General features: G+C 32.6%; 1 protein-coding gene across 2 annotated transcripts in view; it reads right to left on the bottom strand.

The window, feature by feature from the left end:
- Positions 1 to 292: 292 nt before the first annotated feature.
- Positions 293 to 23,044, bottom strand: part of Cad96Ca (tyrosine kinase receptor Cad96Ca) — a 44,247-nt gene continuing 21,495 nt past the window's right edge. The window contains exons 2-10 of one of the 2 annotated variants that reach the window (XM_089700005.1): positions 22,551 to 22,780; positions 21,136 to 21,615; positions 20,075 to 20,182; positions 15,291 to 15,429; positions 8,038 to 8,189; positions 5,955 to 6,137; positions 5,017 to 5,156; positions 3,052 to 3,193; positions 293 to 2,721 (exon numbers count right to left, since the gene is read on the bottom strand). In XM_089700005.1, the coding sequence (XP_089556131.1) occupies positions 2,497 to 2,721; positions 3,052 to 3,193; positions 5,017 to 5,156; positions 5,955 to 6,137; positions 8,038 to 8,189; positions 15,291 to 15,429; positions 20,075 to 20,182; positions 21,136 to 21,615; positions 22,551 to 22,780 (1,799 nt within the window). In that variant the 3' untranslated portion in view covers positions 293 to 2,496. The remainder of the gene's footprint in view (positions 2,722 to 3,051; positions 3,194 to 5,016; positions 5,157 to 5,954; positions 6,138 to 8,037; positions 8,190 to 15,290; positions 15,430 to 20,074; positions 20,183 to 21,135; positions 21,616 to 22,550; positions 22,781 to 23,044) is intronic. The other variant, XM_089700006.1, reaches the window with a different exon arrangement.

Raw genomic sequence — 23,044 nt, 5'->3', positions numbered from 1 at the left:
ATATACGAATAGGTTCATCTAATAATATTGTTTTCAATGCATTCAGTTTTATTGGGTCACAGAATTCGTTTATATCTTGAGGTAAGGCGCCATTCAAAAAATGCATTCCTGTGTCCACCTGTAGCACACTAGAACTACCTTTAGTAATTTACAGTATGGGGTAGATACAATTTACCTACATCGAATGTTTTACTGATCGTTATAGAAATACGGACAAGTATAATACATAATTATGTGTTAACCTACCTTTCTGCGTCGCACTAGACCGATGAAGGAAAAATAAAAAAAAATGTTTACAAACAAAACTTTTATTGAAATTGTGCATACAAAAAATTACATTTTACACCGTCTCCTACAAACTAAATTACAGCAGTATCCTTTATCATTATCACTAAGGACTAGTCGCTACAGCTACATTTATACAAAAATCTCATTTAAATATATAAGCAATACTACATAATAGTATTAATTATTATATTGAATGCCGAAGAGTACTAAAGCATTTCGTTACCAGTAGGTACTTATTTTATTTCAACAGAATTACATTAACAATATAATACCATCACACTTATTTAACCTTATACATATTTGTAAGATGTAGTATAACTACATAAAACATCTTATTATGGAATGGGTTTTACAACAGTACGGATTTTAGAAAGTTCCCTTCAAGAATCTTGTTAATTCATTTGCAAGTACTCAATTGTTGAATGTGTGTTTCATACCAAGTTATATAAATATTTTAATTTATTTATACACACAAAAAACCCACGTAAGTCCCAGGATTCAAGACTTCGATGTTTATAATTTTGCTTGCAAAAATCCCGAAAATCGCGAATGATATTTACATCATGTTACCAACATTTTAAGCGTCAATATAACGATATTTTTTGCATTCTTTTGATTTTTTTTGTCGTTCAATACGTTTACTATTATTATTATTATACAATATTAAATTATCACAAAATTATTCGTATGGATGTAGTCGTTTTCAAGCGTTTCTAGGTCAGCATTAACATATATTGATGATTTATGTATATAAATATGGTGAAAAGAAATCCATAGTTCAAATATAAGTCGATAATATTTAAACCAAACACTGTCTCATTGTTATCTCAGACAATGGAAGGCTTGTTACAAATGATTTTCCTTAAAAGATCGTATAAAATCTACGGGAAACCTTCGTATTTATAGATGTCACACGATCTTCAAAACGTAATTTCTTCGGAGTAATAATAATAAGAACGTATTCAATAAATTTCCTTTACTTTCTGATTTAATTGTAAATTGACACATTTATTAGAAAACCTTTAGCTTTAAAAGCTTTAATTTTCCGAGAAATATTAAAGTAACGGTTGATGTTTTGATTGTGTATTTTAGCTTTTAATAATTAATTAATTATTAGGTAGTATAATTGTTCAATTAAGAAAATACCTTGAAAATACCTTAATTTTCTACTATAAATGATTTTGCTTTTAGCGGGTTTATTTGCATGATTTGTTATTATTTATTTCCAAATTTTATTAATACTTTATTCAATGAATTTTCTATTGATACAATATAAAAAAAATATATTTACAAATTATAAATATTGCACATCAATTTAAGCCGATTGTTCCTCTTAATCACATTATAATAAAAAGAGTATTATAAATATTATATACAAATTTAGAACATTTTACAACGCATCTTGGATTAGAACATTTTATTTTTGTTGCTTTACTTTGAAAATATAGTACTCAACTCTTTCTTTAAATTTATTACGTATTACATATTCTTTATACCCAGTATGCGCTTAAAATAAATTTTTTAACATAAACAATACAAGACAAGTAAATAACAAATAAGATATTATATTAACGAAATTTAAACACTATATCATTAAGAATTGAATTCATTAATTCTTTAATTTTTACATGATACTAGAATACATGAAATCAAACGAGAACAAGAGGATACTCAGTAATCACATAAGGATTCCAATTAAAAACAGTAGCAGACAGTAGTTAAGTTCATCGTCACTAATACTAAAATATATAGTCCTCTTCATAAGAGGTAATTTATTGTTTAAAAAAACACGTATTTTACATTAAAACTGCACCTTATTCTACGTTACAATCTATACAGTTCTGAACAATACAATATAATTATAGACGTCGTTCAACACTCATCACAAACTACTTCATCATTATTATCAGGCTATATTTGTTCCTTCTGTAGGAAATCTTTCCTATGAAATAGTTAAGGCCATTTGGACATGCTGAGAGGTCACATGTCGAACTATAACAATATTAATTCTTAATTTTAATAACAGTTTCTCACCGTCCAAATACATTATAATCAGGGAACCACTCCCGACCAATACACATATTTCATAGATGCTCGAACATTGCGACAATTTCCTTGAAAACAGGCTAAGGGTTAAACCTGATTGGCCAAATGCGACCTTGAAGATATTCGAATTTAAACAATATTAACTCCTAAATCTATTTCTAACTACAGTTTCTCCCCGTCCAAATGCTGTACATTATAATACGAATGGTCAGGGAACCGCTCCAGCTCAATATAGTCCATTTCAGTGCACAATAGGCGCTCAAGCATCGAAACAATTTCCTTGAACTCGGGCCGGGAAGCCGGTTCCGCTTCCCAACAATAGTACATAATGTTGTACAGCTCGCGCCGGCAGTGTTCCGGCTTCTCTAAACGGTGACCATCCCGGACCTGTGGAAGTTTCTAGATGAATAATCCGGAAAATTTGAGGAAAAAGACTTTTCTGGTGTAAGTAATGAAGTGGTTATGGAAGATTACGGTGTAAGTTTTTATTATGGTATATTGGAATGCTTTTGTATTCCAAGAAGGTGCGCAGGAAAGTTATATATGAGAAATATAAATTCAATTGTGCCCAAATTATTATTTTAAACTCAAATAAATATGGTTGGTAGAGCAGGATTTCAGGAAGGTTGATCAGCCAAGTAAAATTGATATTTTTTAAAATTAATATTCATAAAATAGGCTGTGACTTGTACATTAATGCAGAAGGTAAAGAATTACCTTTTTCATGACGTCACCAGCTGACAGTCCAGGGTATGGAGTGGAGCCAAGCGTCACAATTTCCCAGAGCAATACACCAAAACTCCAAACATCAGACTTCACGCTAAATATATCATCGTATAAGGATTCCGGCGCCATCCATCTAAAATTAAAAATAAATTGTAAATGAATTAAGCTGTAACTCCCAGTAATTATAGCTGGTTCGCAAAATCGGGGTTAATGTTGTAGGTCACAGGGCGAGTGATATAAATAGCCGAGCAATCTCTCGAGTGATGTCGAAAAAGTTTAAATATAAGAATTCAGAGCCACGTCGCTTTTAAGTTTAACTATTTAAACAAGTTTTAAATTACGTTGCAAAACTACCTAAGAAAAATCATCGACAAGCAAAGTATAGATTTACACAGAATTAGAAAAAAAAAAGACTTGTGGCACTCGGGGACTGCCGCGGTAAAGCTATTGCATGCTATGCCTTCAAGCCACACCTCCGCGCCCGTCGGAGTGGGGATCGTGAGGTTTTTCGTTACTAAATTTCTGGATTCGGTCCCCGCGCTCAAGGCCCGCGATAGAAGCTATGCAATAGCTTAAAAAAAACAATATTTTAAACTAACTAAACTAATGTTTCACTTAGAACTTTCCGGATATAAATTATCAAATACAAATCCATCCTCTCTACGTAGATTTTTATTTTTATTTCATCTACTTAATTTAAAATATCCTATTCTTACTTTGCTAAATTTAAAGGAATCTTTTGCCTGTAAATATTCATTTACTCAAACGTATAAACACCTATTTTCCTCAACAAATATAAATTGCATCGTGTTACGGCATAAGCGAGAATGTCAACTTGCCGCAGGCTACCGATTCGGTTAACCATGTGTTATTTCGATCGCCCGATTGATCCAATGAGATGCCACAAATTCACGTTACGTAAAGCCGGGTCCACATTTGTATCAAGTAATCGTACCCGTATCAGGCGTATTATATTATCGAGTATGCGTATCCTAAGTGTGGACGCCCATTTTGACCATACCGTACCTTTTATCGCGTGAGCCACGGTTCGGCCAAAAACCATGTCCACACTTACTTGATCGCGTATCCTCTCGCCGATCATCGTATCGATCTCGTGATTCACACACACACGGGAATGCAAACGTCTAATCACGCACACACGGTAATGTAATCTTGTCTAATCATGTGTTGGCATTGGGTATCGCTTTTGATGATCGGGGAAAAACCGCCTCGAGATGGATCGCGGCGTATCACGTATCAAATGACATAGCCATATCATGACACCGTATCAAAATGTGCGTCCACACTAAATCATTCTGCCGATCATGACACAGATACGCGGATACGCGGTTAAAAGCGATCGGGGTGTATCATGATACGAAGTGTATCACGATCGCGATCGTTTTGCGTCCACACTAGCAAACATGATACGCGTCGATGCTACGAGACGGAGATGTGATACGCGAAAATGATCAAGTGTGGACCCACCTTTATGATAGTTACTGCGCGTATTCCCAAATACGAAACTGTAAATACGGAATATATATATGTAGATGTAGTAAACGTAGTAACTATTATGTGATCTGTGGTAGTAGGCAGTTATTTAAGTGCTTACACTTTAAAGCGAAATCGCACTTCGATGTTTCATGAATGCGTTGGGTGTTGTAAAATGTCAGAAAAAAATATTTTGTAAGCGTTTGTAATTATTTGACTGATAAATTGGTAAATTAATAGGTTAATGATTTTTTGTAAATAAGTTAGTTAATCTATTCTCCTTATTTTACATAATATGTTAAATAAGATTTTATTATAAAATGGATCCCCTTTTGATGTGTAAAATTCAATTTACCGCCTGCTATTTAATATTTCACAAAATAAACACATTCAGCCCTATCTTAAATACAGTCTAAATGAGAACGTGTTGTTTTTTTAAATTCGGTTAAAAAAAAAACATACCTGATTGGCAACCGCCCATCGCTTTTCCGTTCATACACGTGGGTGCCCGCGACGTCTCTCGCGAAACCAAAGTCGGCTACTTTGCACGTCCTCTCTTCTGTTATTAAAACGTTTCGCGCAGCTAAATCTCGGTGTATTATCTAAAAGAAAATATTTGTATTAATGTGATAGTTAAATTATTAGTTTTAACTTTGCTTATAAATATTTCATTAGAATTAAATAAAAGAATAAATTTAACCATTGCTATGGCAAATGCCATGACTTGATTTATTCTATTCGACGACACCTGACCAATCATCATATTTTTATTATCTTGAAGGCAAGCTGATGTCTGGAATATGTTATTTTTTTTCATGTTTTATCCTATTAGTAATGGTTGATTGTATTATAAAATTGCACACAAAGTACTAACAGAGGATTCAAAATGAAGTTACGTAGTTAGTACGGTTTTATTTACATTGCTATCTTGAAAGCATTCTATAGTAAAGTTAAATTAACTAGACGATTTCTGGTTAAAGTTTAATGAACTTGTCTTTGCTGAAGTCACTGGCGGATTTATTTGTGCTCTAAAAAGCTATAGTTGAACTAACTGACAAAGAGATCGTCTTTCAATAAGATGCGGAGCTCTCAAAATTAGTAGGTAGTTTACTAAAATGGCCTATATAACTAATAATAGGTACATCCTATTTCAGTGCAAATGAACTAATTGTGTATAAGCTACAATGAAAGCATCGTATTCATGGCAAACATTTGTTCACCAATAGTAATTGATCTGCATTGTGGATGAAAATGTTACGATAGGTTAATTAGTGTAATCAACTAGAAAGTTGGTTTACATGTTGTCCCTCCTTTGGCTACAAAATAGAGTACTGCCAGTCAATTGCCAATTTATTAACAGCAGCTTAGTAAGTAATACATTTATTTTATTTTTGACTTACCCCTTTAGCGCTAAGGAAGTCCATGCCTCTCGCGACTTGGAAGGCGAAATGCGTAAGATCCCGCGACGTAAGGAAGAGGCTTCCACCATGCGTGTTGCCATAGTGACGCTCTGCTCGGGAATCACGGAGGAACTGCTGCAGCTTGCCCAAGCTGACGAACTCCATGATTACTAGTGTAGGCTCCTGTAAGACGGTTTATATGAGAACTGTAGGTACAGACCTGAACAGGGGACCATGATGGAAAAATGGCAGCGAATTTTCCACACTGGGGGGTCAGGTACTAAAGGCTGATCATCTATCACCCGTAAAGAATTAGTGAAATAGGCGTAATTTACATATTAGCTCTATTCCTCCATACCTACAAAATGAGAAGGGACTTCATCCTACGGACTTTAAACCTATTGCCACTTTTTGTTTTAAATAAATTTATATATACCTACTTAGCAAACTGTTTCAAATAGTATCCTACTCAAGTAATGAGAAAACAAGCAAAATAATGTCCAAAGTTATTGCGGAAATTATAAACTCATACGTGTATGCATATTGTCATAAACGATACAAAAGGATCGACTTTTTCGATATTTGTATGTAAACGATATAAATAAATTAAATCCTGTTTCTGGTTAGTTAAAATATAAATCATGAAACAACGTATAACATGACACCTAAAACCAAAGCTTAATTAGTGTTGGATCGTGGAGCAAAATCCCTTGTTTTAATTGTGAAACTTTTCAACTGTATGCACAATGTTATTATCGTGATAAATACACACACACTAGAATATACGATAATTAGTAGTACAATCTTGTCAATATAGTCAATAAAAACAAATCTAAAAGATCGTATTATAACCAACCTATTCAACATTTTTTCTCGTCATTATTACCTTAATTCAGATCTCATACAATAAAATGGTATAATTGTTTGAAGGATATACATATTATCACTTATATATGCATATTATATTGTAACACTAATAACATTTTTCCATGATGCATGCTAATAGAAATATTGTACACAATGTTCCTGACTTTGCTACGTTTTCTTTTGACTATATCCAGGTTTAATAGCAAATTTATCTACCAGGAAATACTCGGAGCATACTTTAGTTAACAATAGCAAAACTTTATACACGAGCTTCCATATTATCTTACGTTATTGATACAGTATTGTCAGTAATAACGCTTGCTAATACTCAATGGAATCCATTCAAAATATCCATTTAAGCCAGTGTGATTATGTGTCAATCAAATATTAGTCTGCATTAATTTCATAATAGGTATTTTTGTGGTATTTTTAGTGTATTTTACATTTTGGGAGATTACTCTATAACCTTGTCCTTTTTAAGTTAATTTTATACATAGACAGGGACAATGAAGAAAAGTAAATTAAAAGGGATTATCGCAAGTATACGAATCTATTATTTATTTAGTTTAAAGGAACGTTGTTGTTTTTGGTACCATCAATAATAAAACTACATACCTAGTGTATACCTAGTCCTTAAAATGCATAATTTTTATCGAAAAATGACATCAGCTTATAATAGAAGTAAAATTATGTTCGTTAAAGTTTAAAGAATTTAATGATAGATGTATTATGTTCTGTCTCTCGTGGAAATGACAAAAATACTTATAAAGCTCTTCACAATTTTACAAGGTACAAAAAATAATATAATCCGGTAAAATACTTGCAATTGTCTCAGATGAAATTGATCACTATAAATACGCTTGAGCTGTGTAAAAATAAATCCGGTCAAGGAAAGAAGTCTTAAATTATTTTTTATAGGTTAATAATTTACACACACAACCCGACTTCAGATTGAAAATTAAAGCCGAAATTTGGTATTATATCAAGTACATTAACTGAAATTACGATGTGATCTGAGTACTTAATGTCCGTCTTTGAGCCAATTTCTTCTACATATTACCAACAAATGATACCTAGTAAGAACCATCTAAATAATTGAATTTGTCCCTTGTAAATGGAATATTTTTACACCAAAAAGATTTAAAAGAGAAAAAAATAGTTAAAGTTGTGATACCACATATAAATAAAGTGTTTAAATAAACACATAAATACCTACCTTCTCCGTGCAGCATCCGACGAGTCTAACAACGTTGGGATGCGTCCCTAACGTCTTCATTACAGCTAGCTCCTGTATCAAATCGGTTTTTTCCTTCTCTGAAGCATTTCCTTTTAGAGTCTTCACTGCTACCGTTTGCTCCCCTTTTTTACCTGAGATTGAAGTGACGTTTTAAAATTTATGCGGCCACGTTAAAGTATTGAGGAGGAAATCGTTTAAAGAATAGATACCCACCGGTAAGTAGTAGAATACAGAATTTAATATTAAACTTACAGTGGAGAATCTATACATATAATAAAATCGTAGGAAAGTCAAAACTGTACATTGAATATTTTTTTAAAAGAATACATAATCCATGATCTATAATCGATATAGAAGCCAAAAACATAGTTTTTAGAATTTTTGTCTGTTTGTCTGTTTGTCTGTTTGTCTGTATGTTTGTCCAGGCTAATCTCAGAAAGTACTGCACGGATTTACTTCAAATTTTGCATGAATATTACTAACAGGTCGGGTCAGGCTGTTACATACATATTATCATGCTATCACCTTCGGGGGAGGAGTTGTGAACCTTTATTTTTCTTACGTATTCCGTGTACTACGACAGCGTACAATATAAAGACTCATGTTTAAATGTTGTTTTTGAGTAAGCCATGCTATTGTCTACCTTTACACTATAAAAACTACATCATTTAAGTAATTTTGGCAGAGAAACAGTATAATGAATCTTAGTAGTATAAAGACAAATTTAAAACAGCGCCATCTATGAGATTTCATTAAAATTAAATCAATTTACATAATATTAACGCTCCTTGGAAATTCATAATTTAAATATTATGATGTTGGTGAGTTTGTTTTTTTTTTAAAAGTTAAATAAATAATTCATATCTTCCCAGAGTAAATTTCAGGTGCGCTTATATTTCATGTGAATATACTATCTATACATATAATAAAATCGTAGGAAAGTCAAAACTGTACATTGAATATTTTTTTAAAAGAATACATAATCCATGATCTATAATCGATATAGAAGCCAAAAACATAGTTTTTAGAATTTTTGTCTGTTTGTCTGTTTGTCTGTTTGTCTGTTTGTCTGTATGTTTGTCCAGGCTAATCTCAGAAAGTACTGCACGGATTTACTTCAAATTTTGCATGAATATTACTAACAGGTCGGGTCAGGCTGTTACATACATATTATCATGCTATCACCTTCGGGGGAGGAGCTGTGAACCTTTATTTTTCTTACGTATTCCGTGTACTACGACAGCGTACAATATAAAGACTCATGTTTAAATGTTGTTTTTGAGTAAGCCATGCTATTGTCTACCTTTACACTATAAAAACTACATCATTTAAGTAATTTTGGCAGAGAAACAGTATAATGAATCTTAGTAGTATAAAGACAAATTTAAAACAGCGCCATCTATGAGATTTCATTAAAATTAAATCAATTTACATAATATTAACGCTCCTTGGAAATTCATAATTTAAATATTATGATGTTGGTGAGTTTGTTTTTTTTTTTAAAGTTAAATAAATAATTCATATCTTCCCAGAGTAAATTTCAGGTGCGCTTATATTTCATGTGAATATACTAAATTTTTATAAGTGAGGGTAGATGTTTATTATTTGATGTTAGTTACAGTTATATAGATAATAGACGTAGTATTTGTATTCTCTTTGGGTAATAGTAGATAACAGTGATTGTGTTCATTGGTTACATTTTTAAAAATCTTCGGCTTTTTTTTAATTTTCGCCTTCTTGCGTTCCCACAAAAGTTAAGTTGTAGCTTTTATATTTATTGTTTACTATAATTATATAGTTAGACTCATGTTTTTAATTAGTTAAAAGTTATGACAAAATAAGAAAATGATGAAATTTTATGTATAACTTTTACAAGACTATATTATACGCCCAAAGAAGGTCACTTTAGTTCTTGATAAAACTTTATTTGTTAGTAGCTTTTTATTAAAATTAGGTACACTTATCTTTTGATTTTTTTTTATTTACAGATTCAATGTTCATAAAAATTGACGATTTGCGTGAGGATGTAGTGGAAATTAGTAACCTTGCGCGTGGTCAATCAATATTCAATACATATTATAATAAAATTCTAGAAAAGTGATGTCTGTACAATGAAAATATGTAAAAAAAATGTGAGCCGTCATGGGACGCCTGGCAGATGTGAAACATCGTTCGGTTTACAAGTGAGCCTATAGATGTGTATAGCGTGGCGACCCGTCGCCATGGCAAGCGTCGCCACGTCAACAATTCGGTTTACAAGTGAGCCTATAGATGTTTCACATCAAAAAATAGCAGGGGTTATTATTAAATCGATCTCAAACCCAAAACTGTAGTTATATTTTTTTTGTCTGTTTGTCTGTATGTTTGTGCACGCTAATCTCAGAAACGGCTTATCCGATTTAGATGCGGTTTTCACTAATATATTGTGGTAATCTTCATTTAACATTAAGTGTTTATTTCATGTTAATCGGTTTGAAAATAAAAAAGTTATGACCATTTAAGTATTCACGGCGAACATTTGAAAAGGCATTCTATTGTACACTATACAGTGTACGATAAAACGTAAGTTATCTGTTATACGCTACAGTAATTATTCCTTATAAATGTCCAGGTGATCATATCGAAAGTCCCCAAGGGGGGGGGGGGGGTAAGCTGAGGTAGTAGGGGGGGAAGAAGTCAAATTAGAATTATGCTTACTTCTAGGTAAATTTTATACATAAAATGTCCTTTAAATTATGTCGTATTATATTTTTAACCCCTTTTAACCATTTTTAACCATCAAAAAGATGGGTGATAAGTGTTTGACCGCTATGTTTGTCTGTTTGTGCCACCGTAGCTCGCTAACAGGTAATACGAATTAGATGCGTGTTAGGCAGCATATTTTCCGACGCTGGTTCTTAGATAAAGTGTATCAAAATCGTTTCATCCATTTATTATACCTAGGTATATAGAGGTAAAAGTGGGAATGTGGGAAAAAATATTAGTTATATTTTTATCCAATTCGGTTTATCCATTTATTAGATTACAGCGGTGAAAGTGGGAATGAACAATAATCGAATGTGGTCAAATAATATACTCAAGCGGCATATCAAAATATAAAAGAGCAACGTGTTTTATCGAAATCGGTTCATCCGTTTATTACATTTAGGGGTGACAGTGGTTAGATAAATAAACCAAATGGAGCATCAAACGACAGGATATGACGTGTACATATAGGTATAATTAGATAATATGGTTTACATCAAAATCGGTTCTGCCTTTTACTAGGTGTGGAAAGAGAAGGGTTGAAAGTCTGTGAAAGAAGAGGGGGATATGGGAGCGAGAGGAAAGCCACACCCTGGAAATTTTGAACTCTACTCAAAGCCACATAGGCCTGGCTCTTGGCATTTTTTTTTCCTAAAGATACCACTTCTTTTGCCACTGTGATCCATTACAATTTGTGCACGGTTACGGCCCAACTTAAAAGATGTCAAGGAGCAACAAACTTATAGATATCAATATGATGTAGGAATGTAATATGGAGGTAGAGGTAGGTCTCGCTCACTTGAAAATATCACATGAAAATAAGAAACCGAAGTTAAAAATTTAAAAATTAAAAAGAAAAACCCAACGCAACGAAGGAAAAGGAATAAATAATAATTTTACAAACTTCCCGACGATCTTTAAAATTAAGTACCATTATAAAAAAAATATAATTGTATATGATATGATAATGATGGTATGGCAGCCCCGATGACTTTGTTTTTTTATTTTTATAAATATTTAAAATGGTATTTATTTTTAAAGATCTTCGGGAAGTTTGTAAAATTAGTGAAACTTTTATTACATCGTCTCAAACTTTTTGGTCTGTGTAGCGCATGTCGCGTGACGGTCGGCTGCCGAGTAGGTATTAAGCAGTGTTCGGAGTCATTATCGTACAAATACGATAATTTTGTGCCTAAGTTTCACTTTTACCGTGGTTTCATAAAACCACACAACATTTTTTCCTTTTTCTATGCACTTTTCTTCGTTGCGTTGAGTTTTTTTTTTATTTAATTTTTATTGCACGGTCTAAACGGTTTAGTTACTACGGCGTGAGACAGGAAAGATCTGAGCGCTGAGACAAACGTCAAAACGCAAAGGAGTAGAATCCGCTATCGATACTAATTATTGTCTTAAGCGTATGATGTTTTGATAAGGATTTGTTCACCTTACCAACGACGACGACGACCACGAACAAAATTTTCATCCAGTCGTAATTTAACAAAATTGTGCAAAACACAATTAAAAATAAATTATTAAAATTTCCTGTCGTTCTGGTGATTGGAATTTTTATTTTTGAGATCAACGAATGAAAAAATATATTTTTCGTAGAAACGGTTATATATATTGTCAAAAACATCCATACAAGGAAGGAAGAAAAATAAATTTGCTCCCTTCCCTCCTGGTGCCTAAAAATAATATGACATAATTTAAAACAAATTTTACGTAGAAAATTAACTAGGTATTTATTTTTATTTTTTAGCTCAGTTTAGTAATAAATTTTACTAACAGTTCGTTTAATTATTTATGGTAGTACGTGTTTATTCAATAAAAGTTAAGTAGTAACTACCTACTATGCAGTCACTACTCACTATTCCACGCGGACGAAGTCGCGGGCACAGCTAGTTAAAATATAAAATATGAAGCTAATCCGTTTTATACTTGTTAAATTGAATAATTCAATTGAATTTGTTAATAATAAAATGCATTATGTCCCCTTGGATATTGTTATTTGTATATATACCTATATTAAATAAATATGTGAATGCAAATGTAAACACAAAATGTAACTACACTTTTTCATAAGTGACTCCCAGTCGCAACCTAATTTAAGACGTTGTCACGTCAAAATTACATTGTATATTTACTTATAACAAAAATCTCTGTAACCTACGAGTAGATATTTTGACAAAATGCTATCTAGTTTCAAGCTAATAAACGAAGGCGTGAATCACAAAAAAAAACAAAGTTAATGATAAATAATTAGGTATGTATTTGATTTTAATACAAAGCTGTATTGTTGTTTCTTTTTATACAAACGCTATGAATTACATGGACAGGCTTACATTGCCTTTATGAACCAAGTACATAAAATTGCGAATTATGCAGTTATTTACGAGGAAATGTTGAGAAAAATATAGAACTCAAGCTGTAGACGTAAAAACGAAGAAAACGAAGGCAAAGCATGGCCCGTATATTTGTATTTACATACAAAATGAATGGAATTGCGACACAAGGAATACTTAGAAACGAGACGCAGGTGAGAAATTTTACGCTTTTCTATTCCAGTAGTTATTTATTTACTTACTGCATAATTTGTTTTATTGCTTCTTGTCGGAGCTATCACTACATAGTATAAAACAAAGTCGCTTTCCCTGTCCCTATGTCCCTATGTCCCTTTGTACGCTTAAATATTTGAAACTACGCAACGGATTTTGATGCGGTTTTTTTTAATAGATAGAGTGATTCAAGAGGAAGGTTTATATTATGTATAATAACATCCATTAAATAGTGGAGAAGTACTGTTATTTTTGAGGTTTCTAATGTGATGTCGTAAAAAATTACATTTTTTCCGCTTACATCGCAAACGCAGGCTGAACCCTACGAGTATTATCAAAATAATGTATTAAGTATTATACACATTGAAAAGTTCTACAGAAAAGTCCGCGATGGTATATGTCTATCTCTTATGGATAACCCACAATAACTTTTTTTTGTCATTTACTTTTTACGACAAATAATGGCTAATTTTCGATGCGATTTTAACCAATACAGCATTAATCCTTAAGCAATTAAATACCTTGAATACATTGTTCATTTAATATAGATCTATATGGCCCTTTACACCGTATGATTTAAGTGAATATTTTCGAAGATATTACAGATTTTAAAATTGCGGGACGTAGCGTTTGCGGCGGTACCTGCCGGCCGCCCGGCTATCTATTTTATACCCGTACGAAGTCGGAGCGGGCCGCTATGTTTTTATATACAACGTTCACAGTTTTTCTGTACATAGTGTATTTAGTATCAGCATTGCACCCGTGCGAAGCCGGGGTGGGTCGCTAGTATCTTAATAAAATGTATTATTTATTCGAGAATTTATTCATTTTAGAATAGAGAATGTGTTTTAATTTCTGATGAACCGTTTTTATTGAAGTTAACAATTCTCTATCCTATCACACGCCTCTTCTACGTGATTTGTATAAAACCACAGTATAAAGCTGTTTTACAAAGTCGTAGAAGCGACGCGGATGTCGGAATGATATTAATTATAATATTTAATTATTCAGCATAAATATCAAAATATTTTTTTGATATTAAAGGTGCTTCATTTCATTTTTTCTTTACGTTTCAAATTAATTTACCTACTTAAAATAATGCAAGTACAACTGATATCTACGTAAGAACGCTGTAACATAGTAATATTATGCTAGGAATCAGTTTGCTGTATTGTACACAGAAACTCAATATAACGACAAATATCAGTTGTTTACAACTCTCTAACAAATAAAGGAGGGATTTGTTAGCAACGTGTGTTATTCTTTCAACTACAATGATGTTTTTAAAGCAGGTTTTTGATGTTTTGTGTATTCGTGTATGAAAAAGTACCATGAGAAAGTAGCATTGGTTGTGTAAATAAATACATTTTTACCTTAAAATGTACATACTTTTTAGTAATCCGTTTACGTTCAAAACAATGTTAGTAAAGTCGTGTTTATTGTTTTTTATTATTTGTTCTTTATTTATGTATTCGAGTGATAAATGAATTTAACACAATTTTAAAATGCACTACTGTTTGAGTTTAAATAGCCGAGTCGTGTCTCGCCTATTATTTCTTTTATTACTTCAATATAACAAGATGTAAAGATAATCTTAATACTATTATAAAGGCGAAAGTTTGTATGGATGTATGGATGTTTGTTACTCTTTCACGTAAAAACTACTGAATGGATTACAATGACATTTAGCACACATATAGAGGGTAACTTGGATTAACACATAGGATAGGTTTTATCCCGGAAATCCCACGGGAACTGGAACTATGCGGGTTTTCCTTTGAAAACGCGGGCGAAGCCGCGGGCGGAAATCTAGTATAGACAATATGTATACAAATCCATATAAATCTCAAGTCAAGAAACAACTCCATGTTTCGTGCTACCATACAATCACAATGCTACTAGAAGCTTCTAGAAGTTTCCACGGTAACTTACCATCAATATCAATCGCCTGGGCCCTCCAGACCTGTCCAAACGCACCCTCTCCCACTATATTGAAGATCTTCAGTCGATGCCGCGGGAACTCCCACTCGTCGCGAGGTTCCTCTTTGCTTATTGTTGTCTCTTCTGAGATCTGAAAGAAGTATGGCTATGTATAATGTTCATTGAAACAACTTTTTTGTATTGATAGATTTTTTGTTCTTGGCATTTTATGCAACGCTATCTAGTGACAAATTAAGTAAAGCTCCTATGAAATTAAGGCAATTGATTATTATAGACCGGGAGATACTGACACAAAATTTCGAGTCATTTGTAACAGGATGGCAGTTCTACAGGGGTCTTAGTACGCAATAACAAAAAGAAAAACGATGGTGTGAACGCTGGTACCGGCGGCTTAGTCGCGTGGGCGTTAGTCGAACTCGTCGGAAAAATAGCGAAGTCAAACGATTTGTAACACAAAAATTTTAGAATTTACCGATAGCCCATAAAAAACAAGTGGGCGGTAGTGTCATGCCATACTTTTCCGGTGTGACTTACAGCCCGCCATACCGACGCGAATGTGTTGATTAAAAAAAAACAATTCAACCATTTGTACCAGGCTAACTTTTGCACAGGTAACCATCGTCGTACAGCCATTTACGAAAATCGCCATGCCATACTTTTCGGACGATTCCAAATGGTCGCCATACCGCCGAAAATCTGCAAATTTTTTTTTTCGCCGTACCATTTGTAACACCCTAAATTTTTTTTTCAACAACTCCTGAATGATTATAAATAGAAGTGTGATAATGCCATACCTGTGGGAGGTGGCGAATGTGTATAAGATTTTTTTTTATTATATGATTTTATTCGTATTTTGAACGATTTGTAACAGTATGGCATTAATCTTTCCTATAAGTTTGAGGTTCAACAAATATAAATACAAAATTTCAAAGATCTAGGTGGTAGAAATCTTCTCTTCTATAAATTAATAATAAATTTATTTATGAAGTATGGCAGCACTTTTTCCCCCTACTGGAAGTATGGCAAATATAATAATGGTCACATTTTATCAAATACTCTCCAAAAATCCAAATGCAATACTGGTACAAAAAGTTTGGCGAAAAAAATAATTTTTGCAGATTTTCGGCGGTATGGCGACCATTTGGAATCGTCCGAAAAGTATGGTATGGTGATTTTCGTAAATGGCTACACGACGATGGTTACCTGTGCAAAAGTTAGCCTGGTACAAATGGTTGAATTGTTTTTTTTTAAATCAACACATTTGCGTCGGTATGGCGGGCTGTACGTCACACCGGAAAAGTATGGCATGACACTACCGCCTACTTCTTTTTTATGGGCTATCGGTAAATTCTAAAATTTTTGTGTTACAAATCGTTTGACTTCGCTATTTTTACGACGAGTTCGACTAACGCCCACGCGACTAAGCCGCCGGTACCAGTGTTCACACCATCGTTTTTCTTTTTGTCATTGCGTACTAAGACCCCTGTAGAACCGCCATCCAAATGACTCGAAATTTTGTGTCAGTATCTCCCGGTCTATAATTTTATAAATAAGCAAATTTTAGATGCTCACAATATTAGACGTATATTATGAGCATCTTAAAGTTTAAACGCAATGTTCAACTCATATGATGTTTCTGGTAGTAGGAATATTATTATTATAAAAGTTAAGTCTATAGGCTACTGCGATAATTAGATAGGTACTTATAGAAAACTTTTAAAGTAAATGTTCTATCAATTGACTGTCTATGAGTATTTTGAATAATTTTAAGCCGATTAAGAGATTAAGCGATTAATTTAGAAAGTATTTAAATAAGTAAAGGAAGGTAATTAATCAACCATTTCAAGTTGCTCTTTAATGGTGTAAGCCATTAATTTTAGATAAGATTTTAGTTCTTTTATTAAACCTATTACTTATCATTTTATTATTGAAAGAAGTCATGTACATAAAAACATATGCTTTAAATGCTATAAGGCACGATTGTGTGTGTTTAGGAGCAAAAAATGTCTAGAAAAAAACAGGAAACACACATACGTGTTTCTTTATAGAAATTTTTAAAGTACATAGTTCTGAGTAAAAAAACGCTTAGTACAGATATTTAATGACTTGGTGCCTTTGAGACTTATTACTTCGAATTGCTTTCTCCTTTTTATTTTACTTATCACACCAATATCCAAAAATTAACACGAAATGTCTTCTAACATATTAGTCACAAAATACATTTCACTCCTATTTTACAAAAACGCATATTTCAATAATGGTTAAACTGTAACATGACTGTAACTAACAGTTTGGTCTATATGCCGTGCGAATTGTCATACAATGGAGGGGTCTTTTTAAACTGGTCGGTTAACAACGGCACTATTTACATTATACATTTATTTCCATGTCAGTCCATATAATTGCTACGCTATTGAATGCAAAACCCTCATTTAAATGATACAAAGGAACAATAGTTGTCGTTTGCATGGCGCGAAATGTATTTAAAACTACGAATATCTATGTATAGCGTGGATAATTTAAAAAGTTTTCTTTCGTTTATTTTAGCGGAATTTCCCTTCGTTGGAATTCCTTTAGTTAGATTAATAAGTTACTCCATGTAGTCAGTACAAACTGACATACATGACTATAAATATAAAGTACTTTTTATGCGTTCTCTATATCCATGTCCTTCTAAACAAATTATAAAGAGGCTACGTTGCAAATCCAGGCATTTCTATACCGTAGATTTCAATATTTTTGCGAAAAACAGCATCGTCTGTTTACATTACCTATGTCTATTTATTTAAACAATGTTGGAAAAAGCAAATATTGTTGCTGCATCAATGTTAAACAAGCTGAATTCATTTACATGAACAACCAGAATTTAATACAATTAAACGTTTATTTAATACAATTAAATAAACGTTAAAATACGTGTCAAAACTATGAATGTAAAGGCTTTATCAGCTTTGTTTTTGCTTTTTCTCTTCAATGAACAGTTTTAATTTTTTGAAGAACAATGAGCTAAAATATATCAAGGGCTCTCTTCACATTGGGCAACATTGGTCCAGCAAATGATCGTCGATGTTGAAATCGTCGATGTCGATGAAAATAACACCTACAATGACGGCCATAGACACTTATGCCCTCTGCACTATCGTGATTGCCTTTGCTCGCCCATCGCTGACCATTGAGTGCCCATAATATAAACCGTCGCCCATTGCACAGCCCTTTGATGTTGGCGGCAAATCCGGCAAAATTAAGATCACAAGATGGCAATGTCACTTACAGAGCTACTGATGCTATTCAAATAGAATTACCCGCAGGCTTATTACCTCGCATTGAAAGGTCAAAAGGACTGGACTAAATTATATTTAAATATCATGTTCCCTCTTAATTTATTTGCTTTATTAACGTATACAACAAGAATTTTAATCTCTCATCTAAAAGTATTTAAAACTCTAAAGTAATCTAGTTATTTCGCTTTATTACGTTACAGGCCAGATGGCAGATTCCAAGTATATATTTTTGCGAAGCAATCATTCACGTTTCCTATTATCAAACATTCTCTTGTTAAAACATAACAAGACAGGCAGTTATTAAGTTAAATTGAATTATTATTAAGATTATTTTTTCCAATACAATTACTTAAGTAATTTTTTGTAAATAAAGAAACTTAATATACAGAAGAAATATTAATTGATCTTAAGTTATTTAGTAGATTACAGTGTTATCGTTAAATGGATAATTTCATGATGCGTTTTTAATTGGAATATATAATTGGTGTTTCCCTGTTGTTGTTTTATTAAACTCATAAAATTTATATTGACATTCGTTTTATCTTGTGACTTCGAACGTGTTTATGTAGTAATTACCTTTCTGTTTTCATATTGGATGTACATATAGTTATTTGCTTTCGTACGGAACGCATTTAACACTGTACAGAAAATATGAATAAAACATTTCAAATCTGAAGCTTAAAATTGTTATTGAATATTTTTTAATATCGTACTTCAATTGTTATCTATTATTAAGGGCAAGATATATGTATTACGCGTGTTTGATACTGTTAATATATTTAGTAAGCAGATGAACACGTGAAATATTTAAAATTTAATAAACCGCACGCTAAATTTTATTATAAGAATGGGCTACCTACTTATTATATATCGCAATTTCATTAACGAATACAGATGAGGTATAAGTTAATTTAGTACACATTTTCAAGTATTATTCAAATCTTCTTATATATAAAAATGAATCGCAAAATGTGTTGGTAAGCGCATAACTCGAGAACGGCTGAACCGATTTCGATAATTCTTTTTTTATTATATTCCTTGAAGTACGAGGATGGTTCTTATGTAGAGAAAACGTAAATATTATGTACCACGGGCGAAGCCGGGGCGGACCGCTAGTATTCTAATATAAATAAAGACTGAGAATATGAATTATAAGTACTGAAATCATCAATCAGCTTTAATAATCTGTATTGTGTACTAATATGGGTACATACTTATAAAAAAAAAATTAATGAGTAAAAATAATTATTGATTAAAATTAATTATTGATTTATCGTCTTAATAGAATTTAGTATGTTTCTTCGAATATAATTTCATCTTTCTCTTGATATTATACTTTGTTTTAAAATATCAACTTCTTTTGATACACTATTTAGGTTTATTATGATGTAATGAGTTCTCTAGTAGCTTTGTAACTAAATTACCTACAATTGCAAGTATGTCAATGTTACTTTTTAAGTTTTAAATACAAATGAACAAAATGGCCAGACTGACCTGTAAATGACCGTTGTCCCAGGACTTATACTGATTCGAGTAAGCGCGTGGGCGGTCCCACATGTTGACTGAGGAATCTTGTAGTACAATCCCACTCGATTCTTTACTCTGTGGACAACGGACTTTTATGAAATGGCGCGAAAAATAAAGTGACGTTTGTAACTGTCAAAATGAGTGACCCGCGAAATCGATTTTAAGCTGTATGTACACGCTCGTTTGGTGTTGATAAATACTTTACGATATGTTGCCTGGGTTACACGCAAAAACTATTGAACGGATTTTGATGAAACTTTTTAGGTCAGATGTAGGCTATAACTTGTTCTGAAGAATTTAATTTGAACCAATTATAATACATAAATAAATGCGGTTTTCGTAGCGAAATTATGGCAAGGTGATTGATAAGTCGATTTTAGACTTGAGATAGTATAGAGACCTATATTATGTAATTATTAATGATATTCGGTTCATACTATGTGTTACAGTATACGCAAAAACTTTTAATATTTTTAAAATATTTCGCTTGTGACTTGATAGCAAAGTTCGAATAATTAAAAAAGGAAAAAGATGAAAATCCTTTCCTATACCACATCCATTATGATATTAGATATCTCTGTTGGGATTGCTTTGTCGGATTTAAAGTTTCGACTTCCTGAAATTCGAAATTTCGCCTGTTCTTATTTTATTTTGTAACTTGTATATTTCAATTATATTTTTTTCAAGTCTAACTATAGACTATCTGTACTAACACATATTTACTTGTTGATTCCTTATTTTAATATATGAGTAATGATAATAATAATAGGGGGTAATGGCAAAATTTATTTTTATGATGATAATTATATTAAAGCAGTTGCAAATTATTATGCTGCTAAGCTATGATAGCATTCGAATGAATCTGATATCGAATGATCATTGATCAGTGATCGAATTTTTTCTATTCTGTATAAATTTATAGCATTCGAATTTTTTGCATTCTAAATGCAATAACATAACCTTGTCTTGGACAATGTCCTTTAGTTTTAAAAATAAGCAAGTTTTAAACTATTTTACAATGAACTTACCATGTCATCCTTCGTACTCTTGGTTCCTTTAATATGTCGCTTCTTCCATACAAATGCGATAACACCAGCCACTATTGCTATCAACGCACCGATCGCAATCAATGGTATAATTGTTAGAGTAACAGGATTTTCCACGTGTACTTCATTAATGCCCGTACTGTTTTTGGGTTCGTTTGTGTCAAGTTTCTCTTTAACTTCTTTTGGTATATCGTCGGGTGCTTTAGGTGGTTTAAGTGTTGTTACGACTGTCGTTTCAGGTACTGTTGGTATATAATCAAATGCTTTGGTGGTGCTTTGTGGGGGATTTGGGAACTTTGGTTGTAGCGCCATGCTGGGGTAGTTGGCGATCGCGAACGCTGGCGGTCTGGGCACCTTCGGTCTGACGCCTGAACTGTCTATCACGGTGGCAAGTACTTCAGTCCGTTGAGGGAGTGATACGCCATCATATGCTGTAACCCACAACGAGTAAGATTTGTTTTCCTGTAACAGAGAGACATTAAATTAATGCAGTGTAAAGTGGAAAGTTCAAAGTCATACAGACAAATCTACAAATACCAATAATATCCGAACATATATACAGTTGCCTGTAGTATTATGATATACTAAAAGGAAACTTTGAATACGATTGTTATTTCTGTTTTTTTTTTGAGTTTATTCTTTCAATTCAATACATAGAACGTTGAAGAAACAAGTGTTTTGTAAAATAGATTTAATCATTAGGTTAATCAGTGAATTTATTTTTGTTTGAATTAACATGAACAAAAATAAATTCACTGATAAAGCTTCGCCCAAAATCCACTAATTATTTTCACTAATTATGTGATAATTGGGTCTCAACTACATCTAACATTTTGATATACATTTTTAATTATTACTTATTTTAATATTATCATTTATTTTAATAATTACTTATTTTAATAATTACTGGATTATATAAAGAAAAAATTAATTATACAAAACGAACGAACAAAGTAACGAGCATAGATAGCTTGGAAAATGATTAAATGAAAAGGAATAAAGGTTTTATGTCCGCACGCAAGTTTTAGGTACCTATCCGTCGAAAAAATCCGTCTAGTTCAATTTATCATGCCGGAATCCAATATACACCAAATCGCGTGAGGACCCGGATTCGGAATAATCTTCACGATTTGAATTTATACGTATGAATAAATAAATAAAATTGACAACTCTATTTCGGAAGTAACACCTAATATTTATAATATTTATTTTGAAATCTATAGGTTATAATAACAAACACAACAAAAAGTGTTAACAAAATTAAAGTTAGAGAAGAAAATTGAAACTATGCAAACTCTTGGGTGCACATGATCTATCTATTATAAAGCCTACCTAATCTAACCAAGTCTTACAAATATTTCAATTTATACGAAGATAATAATAAAACCACAAATTACCTTATCCTTAAGCGTGTCATTTACAAACACTTCCCCTGTATGAGGATCTATCGCGAACGGCGTGGGCGGTCCGCTGGTCTCCAAGCCGAACGTCACATTCTGTTTCCCAGTCCTCTCCCTGGTTACTCGTGTTACCCTGGTACCTATCGGGTCCGTGGCCATCACATACCAGTTCCGTTCCACATGAGTGATCGCGGGCAAATTGAACCCGGGAGGCAGTTGTGATAGTCCTGGAAATAAAATGTGAATTTTTGAAATATGGTCTGTTCTTATTTTATGTTGTTTTGTTAAATACTTATTATAATAACCAAGACTCTTAACAGGAAAAATTAACCTAAGAGAAGACACTTTTCGTATTACTAATATCAATATTCAATACCATACATATTACATAGTCCCTATTACATATTCTCTTTGAAATCTTGCCTCTGCTCCACACAAGAAGGATCCGTGTCCATTGTGTGTATACAATTTTAAAGAAAAATAATCTTCTA

The sequence above is a fragment of the Colias philodice genome, chromosome 10, assembly GCF_061535455.1.
Source record: "Colias philodice isolate Cphi_HAF_F1 chromosome 10, ilColPhil1 Martin Lab GWU primary, whole genome shotgun sequence".
In the NCBI taxonomy this organism is placed as follows: Eukaryota; Metazoa; Arthropoda; class Insecta; order Lepidoptera; family Pieridae; genus Colias; species Colias philodice.
Note: the sequence above shows the minus strand (reverse complement) of the source record. Positions and strands in the feature narration are given on the sequence as shown.